The sequence below is a fragment of the Sorex araneus genome, chromosome 1, assembly GCF_027595985.1.
Source record: "Sorex araneus isolate mSorAra2 chromosome 1, mSorAra2.pri, whole genome shotgun sequence".
Lineage (NCBI taxonomy): Eukaryota > Metazoa > Chordata > Mammalia > Eulipotyphla > Soricidae > Sorex > Sorex araneus.
Genome location: NC_073302.1, coordinates 174,513,811 through 174,535,607, shown reverse-complemented (window position 1 = coordinate 174,535,607; position 21,797 = coordinate 174,513,811). Strand labels below are relative to the sequence as shown.

The following is a 21,797-nucleotide window of genomic DNA, read 5'->3' as shown; positions in this document are numbered from 1 at the left end:
ATATATATATAAATTTTCTTCCTTAGAGGCTGGAGGCACTTGCCTTGTGGGGCTGCAGCAACAGTACAGTGGGTAGGGCGTTTGCCTTGCATGCAGCTCTCCTGGGTACAATCTTAGGCATCACATATGGTTCACTGGGCACTGCTGAGAGCAATTCCTGGGTGCAGAGCCAGGAGTAATCCCTGAGCATTGCCAGGTATGGCCCAAAAACAAACAAAAAGAATACAAAATAACAATAACCATTTGCCTTGCACATGGCCTTTCATCATGCATGGTTCCATGAGCACTGCCAAGAGTGATCCCTAAGCAAAGAACTAGGAGAAAGCTTTAAACAAGGACTACATTTCCTCCTCTCTAGTTCTCCAGCTCCAAGTCAGCAGAATCTGTGATCAGCTATCAAGAAACTTTCCAAGAGTCCACGTAGAATGGGAAGGATAACTGAGTCAGGAAAGAAGAAACAGATAAGGCGGGAAGTCTGACTGTTCAGGATACAGCTGCACTCTCCCTGCAGCCGAGGTCAAAGTACCTGATCCTGGACTGGACACTGAGATCCCTCAGCTCGAGGATGCTTCCGGCTGCCCAAACTGACCTGAGCCCCTCCCGCAGCTTCCGCCAAGTGGACCTCACCCTTCCAAATCAGAATGACTTTCAAATGCTATTTCCTGACCTAGTATCATCTTTCTGCCCTAAGAAGGTAAATATAACTCAGTTGTTATTCGATCCCAACATATTACTTTATCAACACATGAGCAACACAGAGGAAGAAGCCTTTAGCCAGTGTGGGGGACGGGAGCTGTGTTATCCTTCCCAGGCATTTCAGCTTTCAGAGATGAGGGACCTAGGTAACCTATACCCCACTTCGAACCCAGAATCTTTTCTGCTACTGTTGGGAATCATGGGTGGGGGCTCACCACAGTGGTGCTCAGGGCATAGGGACCAACCCTGGCAGTGCTGCAAAGGGATGTGCCCTGCAGCTCTGCCACACCCATGCAGCCACCCCAGACCCCTCAGCCACAAACCCAATTCTCCTGCAGCCAGCCCGAGGCCCCCTCAGCCACACCCAGCCCCCCTCAACCACACACCCGGTCTCTGAAGCAAGAATTTTTGATGAATTCACTACATAACTGTCCCGCAGCAAGAGTGTCTAAAATACCCAATAAACATAATAGAGCAGGAAAAAGAAAGACAAGAACATTTAAACAAATAAACTTGTACCTTAGCATACTACATATCCATAAGCAAAAAAGGGATATATTTTACTAAAGAAAATAACTCATCAAAGCAGTAATAGATAGGCTTTTATATAAATAATATAATGCTTCAGCAAATCAATGAGCAACGGGATGACTGTGGGACTGTGATTAAAAAGGCATTGAAGACTAAATACCCAAGTAAAATCTTACTTAGGAATAAAGGAAAGTCATAGAGGTCAGAGATGGGAAGGCCTTGCCGTGCATTTGGCATATTCAGAGTCCATCCTTGTCTACAAATGTGGCCCCTGAGCCTAGCAGGAGCGAACCCTGAGCACAGCACCAGGAGTCAGCTCTGAGCACTGCCAAGTATGGCTACAAAACAAAACAAAAAGCAATAACATGGTAGATATTTAAGAGTGCAGTAGAAAGTGTGGATAGACACTCACATGTATGTGCTGTGTTTTAAAATATCAAAGAAAATTCAAGAAAAGGGGGATTGAGGAAGCCAATAGGGAAATGACAGGGGATTAGAGTATTTGAAAGTCAAAACATAATGACATTTAGGGCAGTAAATTAGTTGACTTGCTCCTTAACCTTTTTCTCAGGGGAGAACTGGTGGCCCTTAGGGAAGTGTGCTCAGGCATGAGTGAGGCTGTAAGAGCTGAGGGCTTGCGTGCATCCCAAATGGGCCTGGAAGTGGGCTTCATGCCAGGCTCAGCAAGAGCTCCCCACAGTGCAGGTCAGGCTGGCCATGGCTACTACTGTGGCTGGCAGGGAAGCTCAGTAAACACAAGTCTATACACAGAACAAAGCTACATCACTTCAGAAAGATCCATAAAGGGAGGTCCAGGCCCTTGAAAAGAAAGGAGAAGGGGAAAGAAACACAGCAATTCTGAGATAGCTTAGGTTCATCTGCTCAGAAATTATAAGCAACAATTCATCTAAGTAGCCACAGTCCAGCTGAATGAAGACACGCTATTTACTTAATAAAAACTGGAATAAAAGGAGCAGGAAAGTCTCCACGGTCACATTTCTGAGTCCATGACGTATTTGGTGCAATGTCCACAGAGAAAAGTGAGAGAATGAAAGCCACTCACTGTGTCTAAAATGCTGAACATAATTAGAGACAGGAAAAAATGACAGCACACAGACTCTTCAGAGAAAACAGGGCTGATCTTTCAAGACAGAATCCATGGAACTGTCAAGAGGAGGCCCTTCCACGGAGCACTGTGCAGTTGACAGCCCTTCACACAACACTCAATCACTGACGAATGGAGCCTAGAGCCTCTGAATGCCAGCAGCTCTCTGGAGGGTCACAGATCAGTGCCCTGCTGTAATGAACACAGCACACTGGACAGGAACCTCAACCATGCTGCTGCCCAGTCTCTGAGCCACTCTATTATAACATGCGGCCTCAGGGCTGGGGAACAATGACGTGCTCTGAGAGCACAGACAGGGGGCCCTGGGCGACCCAGCCCGCAGCAGGGGCACATGCACCCACCCCTCATAAGGCACAGGCACTCTCTCTCTCTCTCTCTCTCTCTCTCTCTTACTCTCCTTCTGTTTTGCACAGGCATTTTAACGTAGACTTTGGCTTACAGGCTATTTTCATTAAATTGTCAAAGTGAACATAACTACCAACAAGGAAACAGCAGACCAGTTGGAAGCATGTTTCTTCAGTAAACTCACCATTTTATTGGTGAAGGTGCGATAATTTTAGTTGCTCCTTCATTTTCTCCATTTTCCATGTTTACAGATACCCGACTGTTTGATCCTGGCAGCAAAGGAGAGATGAAAATATGGTAACAAGTAGAAAGTGATCAGGAAACACCAAAAGAAGCAAAAAAAAAAGCATTTTTTTAAAAAAAAATTTTAAAGCAATTTGGGGTATATCATTATATCAATAATTTATAATTTAAAAACTAGTAGAATAATCTATTTGATGCATTATTTTATGAGTATTAAACCCTCAACATAACAAAAGCCTTGCGGACCTTGACTTCAGGAAGGAGACTTTTCTTAAGACCCTAAACCTAAATAGTCTCTACATCCTGCACCGAGTCTGACTACCACTATTAAGGTAAGATTTAAAATATAGAACATTATATGTAAGACTATAGATGTGAAGATGCAAATCAGCCCTTCACAACAACATTACAAGAGTTACTGTTGGCAGCCACAATAGTCTTCATTCTAATCAAGCCAGTTTTCACATAAGCATTTCAAACACAAAATAATATCCAAATTCATGATGCAAATGGCAACAGAAAAGTAATAGCGGACTTTATCTGTATAACTCCAAAATAAATTCCAAAACAATTTTAGTGTGTTTTTAAAAAGATGACTTGGACAGGGCACAGCCCTCAGTGCTTCGGGGTGTTTGTGGAGGTGCTCAGGGGCCAAGGGCCAGAGTCCAAGGGCCAGACTCAGCTGGCCGCACCCACACCAGTGCCGTACCTACTGCACGAGTCCTCTGTCCCTTTCATGTTTTCTTTTTAATAAAAACATCTCCTGAAAGTGTAAAATTCATCCTTTAATTTGTTGAGATTTTTTTGAGATTCATCCTTTAAATCTGTTGAGATTTGTAGGCGTGTGAGATCGACCAGCAGAGGGCGCGCCCGTAAGGCCCGACTCCAGAAAGGCAGATCCTACAAAGGGGGAGTGGGCTGCATCCAGTGCACCTGAGGAAGAGCCGGCCCCAAGGACCAGGCACCTCCTTCTGGGAGGTGGGGGTCATAGCAGACGGGGACCTGCCGTGCGTGGCCTTCAGAGAACAGTGTTGCCGACAGGAGAGCAGTGTGGTCCAGGAGCAGGAGCTCATGCTTAGTGAGCCCCCACTCCTATCTACTGGTGCAATTCTCAAAAGACGGGAAAGGGGCTTCTGCAGAGCCCTGCAGCTCAGGAGTGGGAGTTGGGGCAGCTAGAAAGAGTCTTCAGAGGAGACACAGCCCAAGGACTGCGCCAGCACTGTGAGATTTGAAAGAAATCATGGGCACACAGGACGAAGAGTGTCCGGGAACGTTTCCCTAGCTGGCCTCAGGCTGGACAAAGGACAGGGGACTGAGAAAGAGGAACTGAGGAACTGGGTCCAGGCTGGATGGCAGTCAGTTTATCTCTCTCCTCCCCAGCATCATTCAATCTCCCCCTTACAGCATAGTAGTTTCTCCTCCGTTCTCCCCCTTCCCTTGAGCGTAGTGCTCTTTCCTCTTTCCCCATCATCATGGTCATAGTCTGTAGCCTGTAATCATAGTTATCATTGTCCTGATCTGTAGCCATCACCGTCCTCATAGTATATTACAGTGAAGTTATATAGTAATCATGAAGGGTTGTCACACATAAGTGGGGTTGAACCTCCTCATATCAACAAACAGGTAAAGACCCTCCTTCAGGGGAAGTTCTAAGAGATTAACTCGGGGACAAGATCTCAACTGAGGGTTCAGCTCTCCAGATTACTGGGATATCCACTCCAGGGAGGGACTCCATCCAGGGTGGATTGCTTTCTCCTTTCCTCAACTAGTAATCCATTTAAACAACCATAGTAAATTGACTTCTTATAATATTTCTAGTCATTTTGTATGAACACAGTAAGAGATATATTAGCTTAAAGCTTGGCTCTTCCAGGGGACATCTCGCTATATATGTCCACAGTCCTCAGTCCTCAGGCCAGGTTAGTCTTTCCTAACCCCAGCAGGGTCCTTATTCAGTTACTTCTTTTTGGGTCATAACAGAATTTGTCCCATGACCATGCTCTTAACTTATACTTATGGTACTTAGCTTGTCCCCTTTCGATGACAGGGTAGATTACACCTTGTCCTGCATCCATCCAGTCCCTCTGTCGAGACTCTCCTTTTGGGGATGTTAGGAATAAGGGCAACTGAGGCTTAAGTCAAGTAAATATGATGGATGCCCAGGAATAAATATTATTTTGGGGTCAATTAACTCTCACATTACAAAGCACAGCATGAACTGTCTTCCTGTGTCTATACAAAAATGACATTGCTAAATAAACTATGCAAATGACATAAATGAAAGAGAAAAGCAATATAGGATTATTAGTGTCTGATGGAATTGGGTGTGCTTCAGTGTGAGTAACTCAATAAACCTAAGCTCCCTGCAGGAGGAGTAAAGACAAACTAATGTTATCCAACAAGCACCACCCCCTGACGACCACACAGCCCCACTGACCTCACCAGCTTCAAATCATACAGGCTGTCAAACAACTCCTATAAGTTGATAAGTGAGAAGGGTATCTAATCATAAGAGTACTCTCTGTCTCTGTCTCTCTGTCTGTCTGTTTCTCTCTCTCTAGCAACTGAGACGGCAGGTCAAGAGAAAACACTTCAGTACCCTAAAGCTGGCACATGTGTGACTCCCTGGGAAAGGTGAGAAAACCGAAAGCAAGCAGGAATCTTACATGGGTTCCATGTATGGTTTCTTTCCTACTTTAGAACCTGGACTTGGAAAGGCAAGCCTAAAGACACACATGACATCAAGGTCCCCACGCGTCCCCTATGCTCCCTGGTCCCCACGTGTCTCTACTCTCCCCGGTCCCCACACATCCCCTACTCTCCCCGGTCCCCATGCATCCCTATTCTCCTTGGGTCCCCATGAGCAGGTCCCCATGCATCCCCTACTCTCCCTGGTCCCCACAGGTTCTCTATTCAACCCAGTCCCCATGTGTCCCCTACTCAACCCAGTCCCCACGTGTCCCCTACTCTCCCCAGGTCCCCACCCGTCCCTCCTCTCTCCAGTCCCCATGTGTCCCTACTCTCCCCAGTCCCCACATGTCCCCTACTCTTCCCGGTCCCCACTCGTTCCTACTCTCCCAGGGTCCCCACATGTTCCTCCTCTCCCCGGTCCCCACGCATCCCCTACTCTCCCTGGTCCCCACGTGTCCCCTGCTCTTCCCGGCCCCCACACATCCCCTCCTCTCCCCAGTCCCCACAGGAACCTCCTCTCCCTGGTCCCCACGTGTCCCCTACTCTCCCAGGGTCTCCACGTGTCCCCTACTCTCTCTTGTCCCCACGTGTCCCCAACTTGCTGACCATAAACTGCATAAGCCTGGCTTTGAGTGTGTTTCCTCATGTTACATTTGGTGTGTGTAATATCCACACATAACTCTAAATTACCCTTTCCTATTCATTGATGCGAGTCCTGAAAAAGCCCTAAGTGGCCATTCCTATTAGTTTCCTTCTACGTTAAACATATACCTAAAAATAGTAATTATTCTTTCAAAACACTACATTTTAACCATCTTTCTGATTAGGTCAAATTAATGAGATTTTAATCATATAGTGTTGAGAGGAATGCTAAGCAACTTAGCAAAGCTAGTGTGTGTTGGTTTCTAAGATCTGTAAAGGTGGGCTGGAGTGACAGCACAGCGGGCAGGGCACTCGCTTTGCATGTGTCCACCCTGTTTTGATCCCTGCTAGTTCATATTGTCCTCTGGACCCCACCAGGAGTGATCCCTGAGCACAGAGCCAGGAGCAATTCCTGAGCACCGCCATGTGTAGCCCCAAACAAAAACAAACAAACCAAAACCAAAACACAATCTGCCAAGATAACAAATATAAGCTATGGATTATTACGGTTTCTATCTTTCTATTTTGCTGAAATGCAGTATTATTAGTTTCCTTTCCTAAACTTTTAGAGACTCATTATTCACTTTCTGAAATCATTCCTTCTACATTAGCTAGTTTCTTGGGCTATACTGAAGAGGTCCTCTGAAAGCCCTTTACATAAAACCTTCACTGACCATATAATGGTTCTATTTTAAAGAGGAAAATAAGAAGTCAACATTAAATTAAAATAACAACTGATAACAATGAAATTTCAGGCACTGTTCCAAGGTTGTATTTTAGTTTGGAGAAATCTTAATTCCTTTCACTATTACAGAAAATAATATAATCTATATGCATGAGTAATTAAATAAAGTAAATGATTATTTAATCCTATGTACTTCAAGAAATCAAACATTTTTTTCTTTTTGGAGGGGGTAGGGTGCATATTTAGCTGTGCTCAGGGCTTACTCCTGGTTCTGTGCTCAGGGATCACTCTCCTGGGGGGCTGGAGTACTGGGAATCAAATCCTTGTTTGCTATGCAAGTCAAGCACCTCCCCCACTGTACTAGTGCTCCAGCCCACAAGGAAGAAAATGTTAAGAGGGGTTTTCTACACAATGTGAATCACTCCATTTGAGGCAAGTCTTTTAAGAAAAAGATGTTTTCCATCTAATCTCCTAGAAATAGGACAGAAAAAAATTGTAAATTATTTATCTAACAAAGGACTTGTACCCATAATATGCAAAGAATACTTCACTAAAAACACCACAAAATAAACAATGTATATGAAGTGCTATTTCTCCAAGGGTGGTATAAATGGTTCAATTAAGACAAGATCCTGTTGGAGACAAGTCAATGGGGACTCCTTAAATTTTTTAAATGCCAAAATAAGACAATATGATTCATTTTTTTGATACCAACCCAGAGGCATCACATTTACAGACAAAGGAGTGAAACGGGTTCCATGTGAGAATAGAGGGGTTCTGTTGCTTGGAAAAAGGGGAAAGTCCCCGAGAAGCTGCAGGCTGGAGAGAAGCAGCCAGTCAGACAGGCTCATTGCACCCTGGAGAGAGAAGCCGGAAGGGGACCCTGGCTGTAGGGGGCTTGCTGGCCAGACCTGAGGAAGCCGCCCCCACCACCCCTCGCCCACCACGGGAGCCGCTCATCCAGCGGGAAATCACGGCCTCCTCCACCTGCATCACAGAGCAACCCTGCAGCGTCATCACCTCAGCCACAGACCGTCCTGGCTCCCCTGCCCCACTCCGCAGTTTGTCACTAGGCAAACGCAGCCACAACAACCAAGTATGTCTCTGCCCTCTCTAGTCTGAACCTGTGGGTCAGATGAATTGGAATTTGTTTCCAGCTCTGTGTGATAAGTCACTCTGCCATGGGACTCAGCTCACATCCCTGATGCCATGGCAACATGAGGGCTTCACAGATCACTTCTAGGCAGTGCTCAGCCCCTTGCCACTGTATGGTTTTCATGAACTTCGTGAAGAAGCCAAGTCTTCTTCATTTTTTTTTCTTCTTGGGTCACACCCAGCAATGCTTGGGGGTTACTCCTGGCTCTACACTCAGGAATTACTCCTGACAGTGCTTGGGGGCCCATGTGTGCAAGGCAAATGCCCTCCTGGCTGCAATACTGCTCTACCACCAAGTCTGCTTGATTCTCAAGTGTTCCCAGGAGCAGTGTCTGCTGCACAAATGTTTTCACCAACATTCCCCAGTAACCCTTTCCCCAGTGAACACTGACTGGGTGAGCTCTGATGTCAGACGCCAGGTGAGAATGCCAACTCCCAGGCCAAGGGCTCAGTTCCACACAAACACATGCACACACACATTCAACACACACGCATACTACACTCATACACACACAAACACATGTGCACCTCCTACACACACTTCCAACACCAGTGGCAGTTACAACCTGTGCTACTGGTATGGTGTGACGAACCTGCTGTAATCAGAGGATCCCACGATCCTCTGCCATGGGCTGGATTATTTTGTTCAGCTGAAGGAGCTCAGAGAACTCAAAGAACAAAAAACAAAACAACAACAATTCACTACTAATTATTCCATTTGTTGTAAGAGGTTCTAACTCCAGAAAGTCCAGATGGAAGAGAAGCCGCACAGGAAGGACACAGAGCCTCTGCTCTCTGAGCACCAGGCCCCCAACTGCACATGGCCCAAGCCCTCAGCACCTGGACCCCACACGGCGGGAGTGCCTGCTGGATGATTCGGGGGAGCCCCCAAGCCCCAGGCCAGCCAGTTCCCCTGGCTGCAGACCTCATTCTCAGGGCTCGCCAAAATGCCTCTCTTCAACACACTCAGGTTTGGTTGAAAGGGATTGCTATAAATAATAAACAATGATCCACTCATCTTTATCACTCATCATCTGGGAAATGCCAAAGTCTTTAAGAGCTCTGTGCCAGAAATGGAGATGAAGTATATATGGAGTATATATTTCATATAAATGGAGTATATATATATATACATATATAGTGTATTAGTATATATATAGTGTATTATAGTGTAATACACTATATATATACTCACATATGTGTGTGAATATATATATTTATTATAAATCATAGTATCACAGGCCTTATGACGAGCAACTATAATTTCTTCTAAATTCTCTTGCTTCGTGGCATATAGACTTTCAAAGTAGTCTCTGATGATCTTTTGAATTTCTTTGGTTTCTGTTGTGATGTCCCTCTTTTCATTTCTGATTTGGTTTATTAGGGTCCTCTCTCTCTCTCTCTCTTTCTTTGTGAGGCTTGCTAGTGGTTTATCAATCTTGTTTATTTTCTCAAAGAACCAACTCTTGGTTTCATTGATCTTTTGGGGTTTTTTTTGTTTTCCATATCATTAATTTCTGCTCTGTTTTATTATTTCTTTCCTCCTGCCTGGTCTGGGCTCCTTTTGTTGGTCCTTTTCTAAGATCTTGAGCTGTGAAGTCAAGTTATTTATGTGAGTCCTTTCTTCCTGAGAAATGCTTGCAGTGCTGTAAATTTTCCCCTTAACACCGCTTTAGCTGTATCCCACTAGTTCTGCTAGTTCTTGTCTTCATTCTCATTTGTTTCCAGATATCTTTTGATTTCTTCCTTGATTTCCTCCCTGACCCACTAATTATTCAACATTGAGTTGTTTAATTTTAGGCCTGCATTTTATTTGTTTGTTTTGTGGTGCATGCAAGATCTTTCCACTTAACCACATCTCAGGCATTTCACCGATTCATTTTGGACTGAAAGAATAATGATAATAATGATAATAATAATAATAATAATAATAATAATAAACTGTACTGAGGACAAAGTTGTTGCAATTAATTAGCTATTATAAGCATGACTTGAACTTATTAATAAGAATCAGCTCTGGGGCCTTCAGGGATAAACCCAGGGATTCTTGGGAAGCCATGAGATGCCAGGAATAAAACCCTGCATAAGACACCAAGCATGTGTGCTCACCCTGCTCTATCTCCCAGGATCAAACACTGTGTAGGACATGCACCGAGCATGTGTGCTAACCCTGCTCCTCTACCAGGGATCAAAGCTGTGGAGAATACACAACAAGCACGTGTGCTAACCTTGCTCTATCTCCCAGCCCCTGTCAGAGGAGCTTTTGGTTGGTTTTTCCTTTTGGTTGGTTTTTCTTCTCACACAGCAGTGCTTGAGAGGCTACTCCTCGTTCTGTGCTTGGGACTTACCCCCCATGGTGCTCAGAGGACCCTGCAGTGCACCCAGAGAGTGCCTTCAGCCCATGGAGGTATCTCTCCATCCCCTCCAAGCTTGTGTGTGTGTATGTATGTGTGTGAGCACTCATTCACACATGCATGCAGGGCTTCGTGAGTTCTTAAGGCAGAAAGGGAATCAGTCATAGGTCAGAACCATGCCTTACTAGATGATCTAATTCTGATCTGTCACCTTCAGTAAAGTCACAGTCGTGCTCTAAAATAAGGTGAACACTACAATTTTCTAAGTCACCCCCCCTAATTACCTCTATAACAACTCTTGACCCAAATGTTTCAATTCCCTGGTTAAGGATGTATCCTAATATCTTCCTTTTCCAGTCTCAGCCAGTCCAAAGTTCAAGTCCACAATTCATGATAACCACCAGGGGCAAGAGATGTGGGAATGATTTTGTCATTGTCGTCTTCCTGACATTCTTCATCCAGACATCTTTCAGATTCCAGAATTTTCTATGGCTGATAATCACATCACCTCCTTGGCTTTCAATTTCCTTTCCCCAAATACAAGGAAACTAAACCTCCTGGTCCAACCAGAAACCTGCTTTCATCCTTTGAGGAAAACACTGACTTGACTTGTAGCACAACTTTTTTTTTTTTGGTCACACCCGGCGATGCACAGGGGTTCCTCCTAGATCTACACTCAGGAATTACTCCTGGCAGTGTTCAGGGGACCATATGGGATTCTGGGAATAGAACCTGGGTTGGCCACATGCAAGGCAAATGCCCTTCCAGCCCTTGTAGCACGTTTACACTTTAGAGGAATAAATTATAATCCATATGCCTGCAACCACACATATGAAATTACTAATTTTTGAATTTAGTATTCTTGACTTGTTCCATGATCCCTTCCATGATTCCTAGAACAATAACATCAGTGTCCTCATCTTGGAGCACCTCGAGAACAGAATGTGCATCTGAACCTAACATATCTGCAGCAATTATCTGTAAGAACTTGCTTTTGCTTTTGTTTTAGGTCACACACAGTAGTACCTTTAGCACCACCTGGTGCTAAAGATCAAACTTGGGGTTTCTGCATGCAAAGTATGTGCCCTGTTGGTAGAGCTATCTCCCTGACATTAGGGGTTCTCCCCCACAACAATATGAGGCCTGGAGAGATAAGTGAGTGTGTAAGGTGCTTGTCTTGCATGTTGCCAACCTGGGTTCGATCCCTAGCACCCCTTATGGTTCACCAAGCACCGCCAGGTGTGGTCTGAACATAGAGTCAGGAGAAAGCCCTGAGAACTTCCTGGCGTGTCTCACCTACACAGCAGTCTCCAAAAAGTCCAACCCCCCAAAATCACACAATGTGGAAGACTGCAAATGCTCTTAAATACATAATAAACATAAATCTTTTCCGCTCTTCATCCCAAGCTTTCAAAACCCTTCCCAGAGCCCTTCCTGTCACTATTAATGGTCACTAGTCTGTAGGATTCTGTGTGGAGGTGTGGGGTTTTCACAACTTCCAAACATGTTTCACTTTTCCCATCCTGGGCAGTCTCCCGCTCTATTTCTCCCTGACTATACTATGCCCTAGAGATAATTTGATATCAGCACACTTGACATGTTAATTTTTTGTTATTCTTCCTATATGGAAGATCCTAACTGACCTAGGTTTGAATCCCAGCCCCAGGGCCGTGTACAAATTATAGCTCTGTTTTCTCTCCTGTGCTTATGGCACAGTCTCTTGTTCTTAAAAAAAGTGAAATACCATCCACATGGGCCTTGATCAGTGCCAGGCCCACAGTGACTCATCTCGTGCCCCGACTGAGAGTTATCAGGGCTTTGCCTGCTTGCTGGCCTCCTCAGGGTCAGAGCTGTTCACAGCGGGCCCTGGAGGGCACAGACTCAGCATAATTCAAATCCAGCCACCACTCTTCCCAGACATGGTAAGGCACTTCCTGTCCTGCTTCAGTAGACAATTCTCTACTGGTGGGTGTTTGGGACACTCACAGTCTCCCAAGGCAAACAGCACAGCACCATGTCTGCTCACACTGGAGGAGTGATGATGCTGACCTGACTTACGAGCTCCAGGTCACAGTGGAGCTCTGCTCCCCAGGCACCTTGCCCTCCCAAGCCTCGCGTCTCCTCTCCTGCCTGCACTGCCTACCTGGAGTGAAAGCACACTCAGGTAGCCTGGCAGGGTGTTATTTCAGAGAAAAGCACCTTCTACAGATGATGCAGCGATTAACTATGGAACTTGAAGGGTCTCACCATTACTGTGAATTCTCTTTAAGGAGTGTGCTGTCCTAACTCAGAGCCAGGGAACCCCCAGTGTGGCAGACAGTCATGGGGCCAGGCCAAGGGGTGAAAATCACGGGGGAAGTAGTTTTAGCTAAAGGCCACTCAGAAAGCGAGAGCATGGCAAGCAAGAAGCCCTTTACCCCTGGTTCTAAACAAACCTCCGTGAGCTTGTGGAAGGTGCTCCCAGAGATGAGTGGCAGTCAGAGTCGGAACCTGCGCACAGAAGCTGTCTCCACCCTCATACTTCCCCCATACCCTGCCCATACAGTACCTGCCCATGCAGTATCTTCTGGAATAAATAGACGTGACCCACTTTTCTTCTTTCAGAAGAAAAAGTAAACATTTTTTTCCAAATTAAAGAACCTCAGAATTTGTACTAATGATAACACAAGCCAAGCTAGACTTCCGCTGCTATCACTTCAGACAGACCATGTCAGCTGGAGGAGGTGCTTGGAGTGGTCACTGCTCACACACTGAGCCCATGGCACCAAAGCACTTCTTGCCCTGTGCCCCAGAAATGCTGGGCAGCTCCCTCCACACCAACCACGTCCTAGGTGTGTGCCATATTTATCCTCTCAACATCTTGGTGCTGTGCCTTCGAGGGAAAGTCACATGGGAGGGAGGAGAAACCAGCTATTCACACCAAATGACACTCAGTGCATCCAAGTGGTGGTTGTCCAGCCAAATCTTGCGCCTAGAATGTTCAATTTAACACTCAGAGTACTAATTAGAAAGTCAACATTTTAAATTTTGAAAGTGAATCCAACTTCCATGCTTCCTATAAACTAGCACCAAGAGATCTGACACGAGCTGAGTCCCCTGCAAGATGGAGACTGTCCTCTCAAGGGACCTTTCCACCCTGCTCCACACGCACAGCAGGGATGCTCAAACATCCCCAGATCTTGCTTTTCGGGTGCAGCTCACGCTGAAACAACTTCTCTATTCAGGTGGACTTCAAATGCAGCATCCACCATCCAACACAGACTACCATCTGTCTCCTGCAAACACCTGCACCAATTAATTTTCTTTCTACAAGTTATGGATAGAGTCAAACGTCTTATCATTACTGCATACTTATCACAGACCTTCCTCACTGGGAACCCGCCTCTGTGCGCTGTCAAGGCCCTGACAGAGAAGGCTGTACAAATGTATGCTTTTTTTCCTCCTGCCATCACCTCTTGCTTAACCCCAGCTCCACTCAGGAGTGCAGGAATGCCCTGGATGCCTGCCCAGCACTGAGGACTCAGGGTGGGGCAGGTTGGGCTCTTGACATTGGAATTCACTTCCTTATAGTTGCCAAGGCCTGACCCTGGCACATTCTAAACACAACTCCATGGCATTACTCTCAAGGCACTAATTATTCCTGACTCTGAGATGGAAAAAAGATTTTTTTAATTTCCTAGAACAGAGATACAGGGTAAGGGGAATAGCCAACAACTTGGACAAAATGAATTCAACTTTAGGCATTAAAAAAAAAAGAAAGCCTTCCAAATTACCAAATTCTGTATCATAAATTTATGACATATACTATAAAGTAAAGTCCTCCTTTATGTAGCTGGGGGTCTGGCACTCAGGTGAGGCATGCACACTATGCACACACCAGGGCTGGTTCAATGTCCAGCATGGCATGTTCCTCCAGCCCCTCTGGGTCCAGCACCACAGGGTCTGACTGTTGAGTCATGGGCACCAAACGGCCAGGTAACCCCCAGAGTAACCCCTGGGCCCTTCAGATCTCTGCTAGGAGACCCCCTCAAAATCTCCTTTCTGTCATAACTTACACGTTCAGTTATGTGAGTGTCAATTAGAGGTGTATCACCAGTGGGAGGCCAGGGTCAGTGGACATGGCAGGGTCTCCTGAACATCTCTTGGAATGAACCCCAAGCACTCAGCCAAGAGTAGATGCCAGTACTTTTTGGGTGTGGCCCAAACAGAAAACAACAAAGAAAAAAAAGGTGACCTTTATACCAATAAATTCTAAAATTATAGCTCTCAAGCCTCATTTAAGAAAGGATACCTGCAAAATCCAGCATACAAAATTTAATAGCTGGTCATATTAGAGTGAAAATATTATCTTCTATCACTGTATTACTGTCATTATCATCCCTTTGCTCATCAATTTGCTCAAGCAGGCAGCAATAATTCCAATTTTGCAAAATAAAGTACATCTAATAAAGTAAGTTTGTTCTGTTGTTAAATTCACTTTCTACTGTTTTAATTAAATATTTAAGTAAAACTATTAAGTTTTGTAGTAAAAGAAAATATTTTTTAATGACAGACATAATTTCCTCCCCATCCAAATACACATGAGTGAATTTCTGGAATGGGGATTCTCAGGAAGAGGTTTCCTAGAGCAAGTTGTATGTGAAGACGACATAGGCAGAGTAGCCATCTGTGGTGGGAGAGAGCAAAGGCCCTTGGTGACATCTGACCCATGCTCACTCCCTCAGAGCTGCAGTGACCTTAACCTGCACCCACTCCTTCAGGGTTGCAGTGACCTTAACCTGCATCCACTCCCTGAGGGCTGCAGTGACCTCTGACCCACACTCCCCCAGGACAGTGGTGACCTTTGACCCACACCCACTCCCTCAGGGCCCTTTCACTCTTCCACACACACAGTGTGGCAGTGTGGACTCTATGTGGACTTGACCCGAAGTCACAGGAGCCCTCTCTGTCTCACAGAACTGCCTGGGGTCTAGGGAGAGAGAAAGATGGGCCTAAGGTGAGTGAAGACAAGAGGCCCCTTTCAAACAGGCTGGAACCCCACCACACCCCTAGGACTAGGGAAAGGCTAAAGTTATGGCTCTACTGGCTGGGTCCAAAGTAGTGCTCCAAGCAAGTGGAACTTTGTACCCATTACTACAGAGCAGCAGCCTCTCTGCACCCTCACAGCACCAGCTCTCATAGTACCTCTGACACTGAGGCAGAGGAAGAGGGTGGGGCAGAGCTGCCACTGGGCAACTGAGCTCACCCCTGCTCCAGTGAGCCCTCTGACAGGCGGCAGAGAGGCCGGCACAGAAGCAGGAAGCCAGGCTTGAACCTACCTGTGGATCGGGTGTCCTCAGTCTGGTGGAGAAAGCACCCACTCTAGTTCAAGAAAGAAGCAGAGAGCAGCTGTGGCTTCCTGATAGACCAGCTGCATCTTGCCTTCACATCTGACCTCTGTGCACAGTTCTGTCCCTGGCTGAAACATGCAACACCTGGCCAGAAACCAGGCCTGTTCAGCACCTATCAGCAAACACATGCCAGGCTGAGTATGGCAGGTAACTGGGTAACAAAGTGGGTGGCTGACCCCACACCTGAAGAGGCTTCAGAGAGTAATCCTGTCTACAGAGTCCCAGATGAATCAATAAACTCGAGACAGCATATTCCCAGAAGCAGGGAGAAACCATCCACTGCTACTCAGAATGGAACAAATGTCCACCCTTGTGACAAACTTCCACATAGTGTCAGATGCGATAAAGAAGCAGAGCTCACCTGCACTAACGACTAGGATCACTCCAGTCTCGAAGATGAGGAAACCCCAGAGCACCACCAGGAATAATTCCCTAGTGCAGAGCTACAAGTAACCCCTGAGCATTGCTGGGTTAACCCAAAAAGAAAGAAAAAAGAAAAATCTGAAGAGTAAATGAAAAGCTCACCAGAGAACTTTGGATGACCTGAGAGAAATAAGTCCCTGAGGAACAGGAGGTGGATCTGATGAAGAACTACTCATTAAAGAAACACATAAGAATTACCCAGAGAAGAGACTGCAATATCCCATATAGGAAAGGACCAGGTCCAAGAGTCATAGCAAGAAGAGGCCCAACTGGAAAAACTGCAAAATACACTGTAATCAGAAAAATAAGCCAAAGATAGAGACAGAATCTTGAAAGCAGTGTGATAAAAATTGAAACTAACATACAAAGGAAGTCCCATAAGATTCACAGCAAATCTATAAAATGAGATTCTTCAGGTAAGAAGAGAATGTAAGGGATAAAGAAAAAAATCAATGAAATGAATACCTTACCAAGAATACTCTCTCCAAATTTGAAGGAACAGTACAAAGTATCATGGACATAAGGAATTCAGAGCCTCAAACCATTTTTTTCAGAAGCATTAAAAGAACTTCTTTAGGGGCTAGAGTGATAGTACAGTGGTAGGGCATTTGCCTTGTACATGGCTGACCCGGATTTGATCACTGGCATCCTATATGGTCCCCCATGCACTGCCAATAATAACTCCTGAGTCCAGAGCTGGGAGTAATCCCTGATAACCAACAGAAATGGCCCAAAAGGAAAAAAGAAAAAAAAACAAAAGGAAAAAGAAGGAAAGAAAAAAGAACTTCTTTAAACACAAGACAAGCTTTGGGGCAGGAGAGAGTAGGATGCTTGCCTTGCAAGCAACAGACCAGCATCCCATATGGTCCCCCAAGCACTGCCAGGACTGATTACTGAGTACAGAGCCAGGAGTAACCCCTGAGCACTGCTGGGTGTGGCCCAAAAAACAAAATATAACCAAAAAAAAAAACAAAAACTTCTTAGCACTTTGCCACACTGGATGGTATTCACCCATAGCCCTTCCTGAATTAAGAAAGGTCTATTTATACCTAACTTGCTGAAGGCTTTATACTTTCTCAGTAATAAATTAATGTTTTATTTTACACATTTATGTGTTTATTTTATATATTTATTTATATATTTAATTGAACGATTTATATATTTAATTAAATATATAAATAAATATATATTTATTTATATATTTAATTGAGCTACAGTTACAAAATTGTTTATGATTTTCAGTCAATGTTCCAACACCCATCCCTTCACCAGTGCACATTTCCCACCACTAATATCCCCAGTTCCCTCCCACCCATTCTCCTTTTTTATTAGATTGAACATTCTTTCTATATCTACACAGGTGACTTTTTATATTTATAGAAACTTTTTAATAACATATTTTACTCATTTATGAAAATACTTAAGAATTATCTATAACAGTATTTTCTAGCAACACCAACATTCCTTCTTTTGGATAAAACACACTTTTAGACTTTATTAGGCTTTAATACTTTCCTTAAAAATTTTAAAATTTCTCCTCTCCCCTCTCTTACTAAAACTGTATATTTGTAGAATTTATACATTTCACATAAATCCTAATATGCATTAGCACAGAATTATTCATACTATCAGTCTTAAAATTTTACATACTCGTCGCACTGTCGCACTGTTGTTCTGTTGTTCATCAATTTGCTCAAGTGGGCACCAGTAACGTCTCCATTGTAAGACTTGTTACTCTTTTTGGCATGTCAAATATGCCATGGGGAGATTGCCAGGCTCTCCAAGAGGGATGAAAAAGCAAACCCGGGTCTGCCACGTGCAAGGCAAACGCCCTACCTGCTGTGTTATCACTCCAGTCCATAATAAAGAAAATACAGTTTTTTAAAAATTTGTTACTGACTTATAATTTTGGGGGACTTTAGCAGTTTAGCACTCAATCTAAATGTGTGTAGGAGTCATCGTCTCCAAAATTTAAGAAGATAAATCTCATGTGATATATAGCATGTATAAACATTTATGAAATACTACAAAAGGTATAATGGGAACAATAAATGGCCAAAGATATCAGAATTGAAGATTTTGTCTGCAGATCTGATCTTCTGGGAGAGGTGGGGAGAGGCCCTTGAGGAGGTGGGCACTGTCTTGTGATGGGTGTGATATTAAATGATGTATGCACGAAAAGTACAAATAGTATTGTAAATCATGGTAAAGAAAATGATGAAGAAAACAAGTATAGGAAAAGAAAAAGATGGGGAAGAAGTCCTGAAGGGAGAAAGTGAAGCTGAAAACTGCTCCAATCTGAGGATTGACTCATACATCCTGATTTAGAAAGCTCAAAGATACAGCCAGGACCTAGGAAGGCCCAAGAGGTTCAAACACCAATGCACATTCTCAGTAAAATAGCAAGAGCCGAGGACAGCTAAAACCCTGTGGAGTAAGAAGAGTAAACCCTGAAATCACTTCTTAAGGAATCTCCATAATACTCACAGCATAGGGCCAGAAAGTATGGGGGGAAGCTGCTGGTCTTGCACAAAGCTGACCCTTCTGTCTGGGTCCCTGGCACCACATATGCTTTCCCTGCACCAGTAGGGATCATCAACATCAACAGGGATCACTGTTGATGATCCATGAGACAGAGCCAGGAGTGAATCCTCAGTGCCACCAGCTGTGGCCTGAGCCCCCACGGCCCGAGGAGAGGTTCAGAGCAGGTCTTTCAAATGAATGGTCTGATACACCCAACATTCGGGAGCTTGTCACCCAGCCAGGTTACCACTAAGTCCGTGGCGCAGCACAAACCTCACTGACAAGTAACAGCTAAGCAAGTTCTTGGTCACTACACTTACACTTTAAGATACACTAAACTGTCTCAAATGAAAGGCTAAAGAAACAAAGGTTAGTTATAGAACTATCTGGAAATCATTTTTAAAAAGATAGAAGTTTTAAAATTCCACCAAGACAGGCTTCATTAATATCTACAGGGTTCTCAATTCCCAAAGAGCTAAGTACACGTGTTTCTCTAGGGTTCACGGATTATTCTCTAGGACAGACCACAGACTGGCACTAAAAAACCTCTCCATAAAATCAAGAAAAAAGAAATCACACCAAGTACCCTCTCAGATACTTGCTTTGAATTGGAAATAACCCACAAACAGAAAGCTGGTGAAAGCTCAAACACTTGGGTGTTATCAACACACTACTTAACCATTGGGTCAAAGAGGAATTAAAAATATGGTAAAAATGATTCCTGGATACAAGTGGGAATGAAGGCATATTGGGTAACAATGAGCTACCAAAACTTATGGGACACAGAAAAAGCTGTACTTTTGTAGCACTGTCGTGTTCCTATTGTCCTTGGGTACAACAAATCAATTTTAAAGAAGAGTAGCTAAGAAGTGATTACATTAATCATGATAACTATTTACCCACTTCTTAGTCATTTCTCATTGTTTTGGCATTTTCATGGTCAAATGAAGACAGAGAGTGGTTACCATGAAATGACTGCAGGTTGCAGTCAGCACCTGACCATGCCCCCACCATCATGAAAGGAAATGCAGATTTACACTGACCATGAGGCCACCAGAGACTTACCAGCTGGCTGTGTTTGGGTTGTTCTCTTAGGGTATGTCTTGCTTCGACTTCTCGCCACAGTTTGGTCTGGCCGGGGAAGTTGAACAGAAAGATCTCGACTCATTTGCAATGCAGTCCTGCCACTTGAAAGGCAACACTTTTATTAGGAACATGGAAAAACCAAACAGGCACAAAACCAAAGTTATTCATTCAAAATATCTGCAAAGTATGGAGAAAGAAAACAGATTCACACAACCTGTGTAAATCCAGGGCTTTCAACAGAGATTCCTTGCAACACTAATAAAGAAAGATCATCATGAATTAATGGGAAATATTTAAGGTCGAGAGTCAGAAAGAACTCCAGGGAAGAAGCAGGGATAGGGTTTTTTTTTTTTTTGGCAAGGGGAGGGAGTCACACCCGGCGATGCACAGGGGTTACTCCTGGCTCATGCACTCAGGAATTACTCCTGGAGGTGCTGAAGGGATCATATGGGATGCTGGGAATCAAAGCTGGGTTGATCGTGTGCAAGGCAAATGCCCTACCTGCTGTGCTATCACTCGAGCCCCAGGGATAAGGGTTTGTTAAATGAAGAGTTAAGTTTAGATTTATGTGAAATGACAGACTGGAAAAAGAAGGCTCATGACTTTCCAGCTCTACAACTATATATTAAAGAAATTCCATGGGCTGCTCTACACAGGGGCAATGATTTCCCTGAGACCACAAGTCCCCATGTGGTGCTGGCATGGCAGCAGGGAAGTACTTCCCCACCGGGCCTCTGGGCTTCTTCCCTGACCTTCTGGGACACACAGTGCCAGGTCCAGATTCTAGAAACCTGGAAGTCTTAAGCCCACAAAGCAACGCCTCTCTACGGAGCTCAGGACCAAAGGGGTAATTTTTCCTAACTGCGAATTTTCATTTACTGCGTTTCATGGAGTGTTCACCTTACTAGAAATGTATTCCACAGTTGCTGGCTGTGAGGCTGTCATTTATGCAGAAAAGTATCACTTAGATATAGGAAAAATGCATTTCTGTAGCCTGATCCAATACAAAAATTGCCTCTTAATGGACCTGAATCTTACTCATTCTCTATTGACGGGATAAGTATTGGTGAATCTCTTCCCAAAAGAGTTCAAATAGGACTGATAAAACATAATTTCTCTCCAGTGCACCTCTTAAAAATTTCCCTTGCTGCTCAATCTACTTTCTGTTTTTTTTTTCTTTTTGGGTCACAACCATCGATGCTCAGGGGTTACTCCTGGCTTTGCACTCAGGAATTACTCCTGGCAGTGCTTGGGGGACCATATGGGATGAAGTATGAGGATCGAACCCGGGTCGGCCGCGTGCAAGGCAAATGGCCTACCCGCTGTGCTATCGCTCCGGCCCCTCAACCTACTTTCTTACATATAAAAAGACACAAAAAGTTGTTCTTCTTTAAGCAAACTAGAGGCTCTGGGTAAATGTTGAAATAGTTCCCCTGTGATAGGGGTCAAGATGCCAAATCTACCACGAGTGTACCCTCTACAGTTGGATGAAAGGGAAGCAAGCCATGACAGGTTTCTGTTGCCTGAATTTAGTGACTTTAAAAAAAATATAGCAAACAAGGTAACATAAATTACAACATCTCTCCTGAAAGTCTTTGTGCATGTGCATGCGTGTGCGTGTGTGTGTGTGTGTGTGTGTGTGTGCACAAGTGGGGCACACTAGACCAAGCTCAGAGCTCGGGACCAAAGAGGTAAATTTTCAAGCTCGGGATCTCTTTGACTCTGTCTGTATTCAAGAGTGATTGCTGCAGGCAGTGCTGGGGGTACTATATGTGGTGTCAGGATCAAGCCAGGTAGTCCATATGCAAGGCAAGTGTTGAACCCCAATACTATCCCCCCAGCCCCTCTTCTGAAAATCAGAGCAAAACTCTGTTATGTAAATGGTCTGAAGTATGAAAACCAAGACT

General features: G+C 44.5%; 1 protein-coding gene across 1 annotated transcript in view; it reads right to left on the bottom strand.

Moving 5' to 3' along the window:
* Positions 1–21,797, bottom strand: part of EPB41L4A (erythrocyte membrane protein band 4.1 like 4A) — a 296,687-nt gene that overhangs the window by 44,683 nt on the left and 230,207 nt on the right. The window contains exons 12-13 of the mRNA XM_055139615.1: positions 19,870–19,991; positions 2,883–2,967 (exon numbers count right to left, since the gene is read on the bottom strand). Of these exons, the coding sequence (XP_054995590.1) occupies positions 2,883–2,967; positions 19,870–19,991 (207 nt within the window). The remainder of the gene's footprint in view (positions 1–2,882; positions 2,968–19,869; positions 19,992–21,797) is intronic.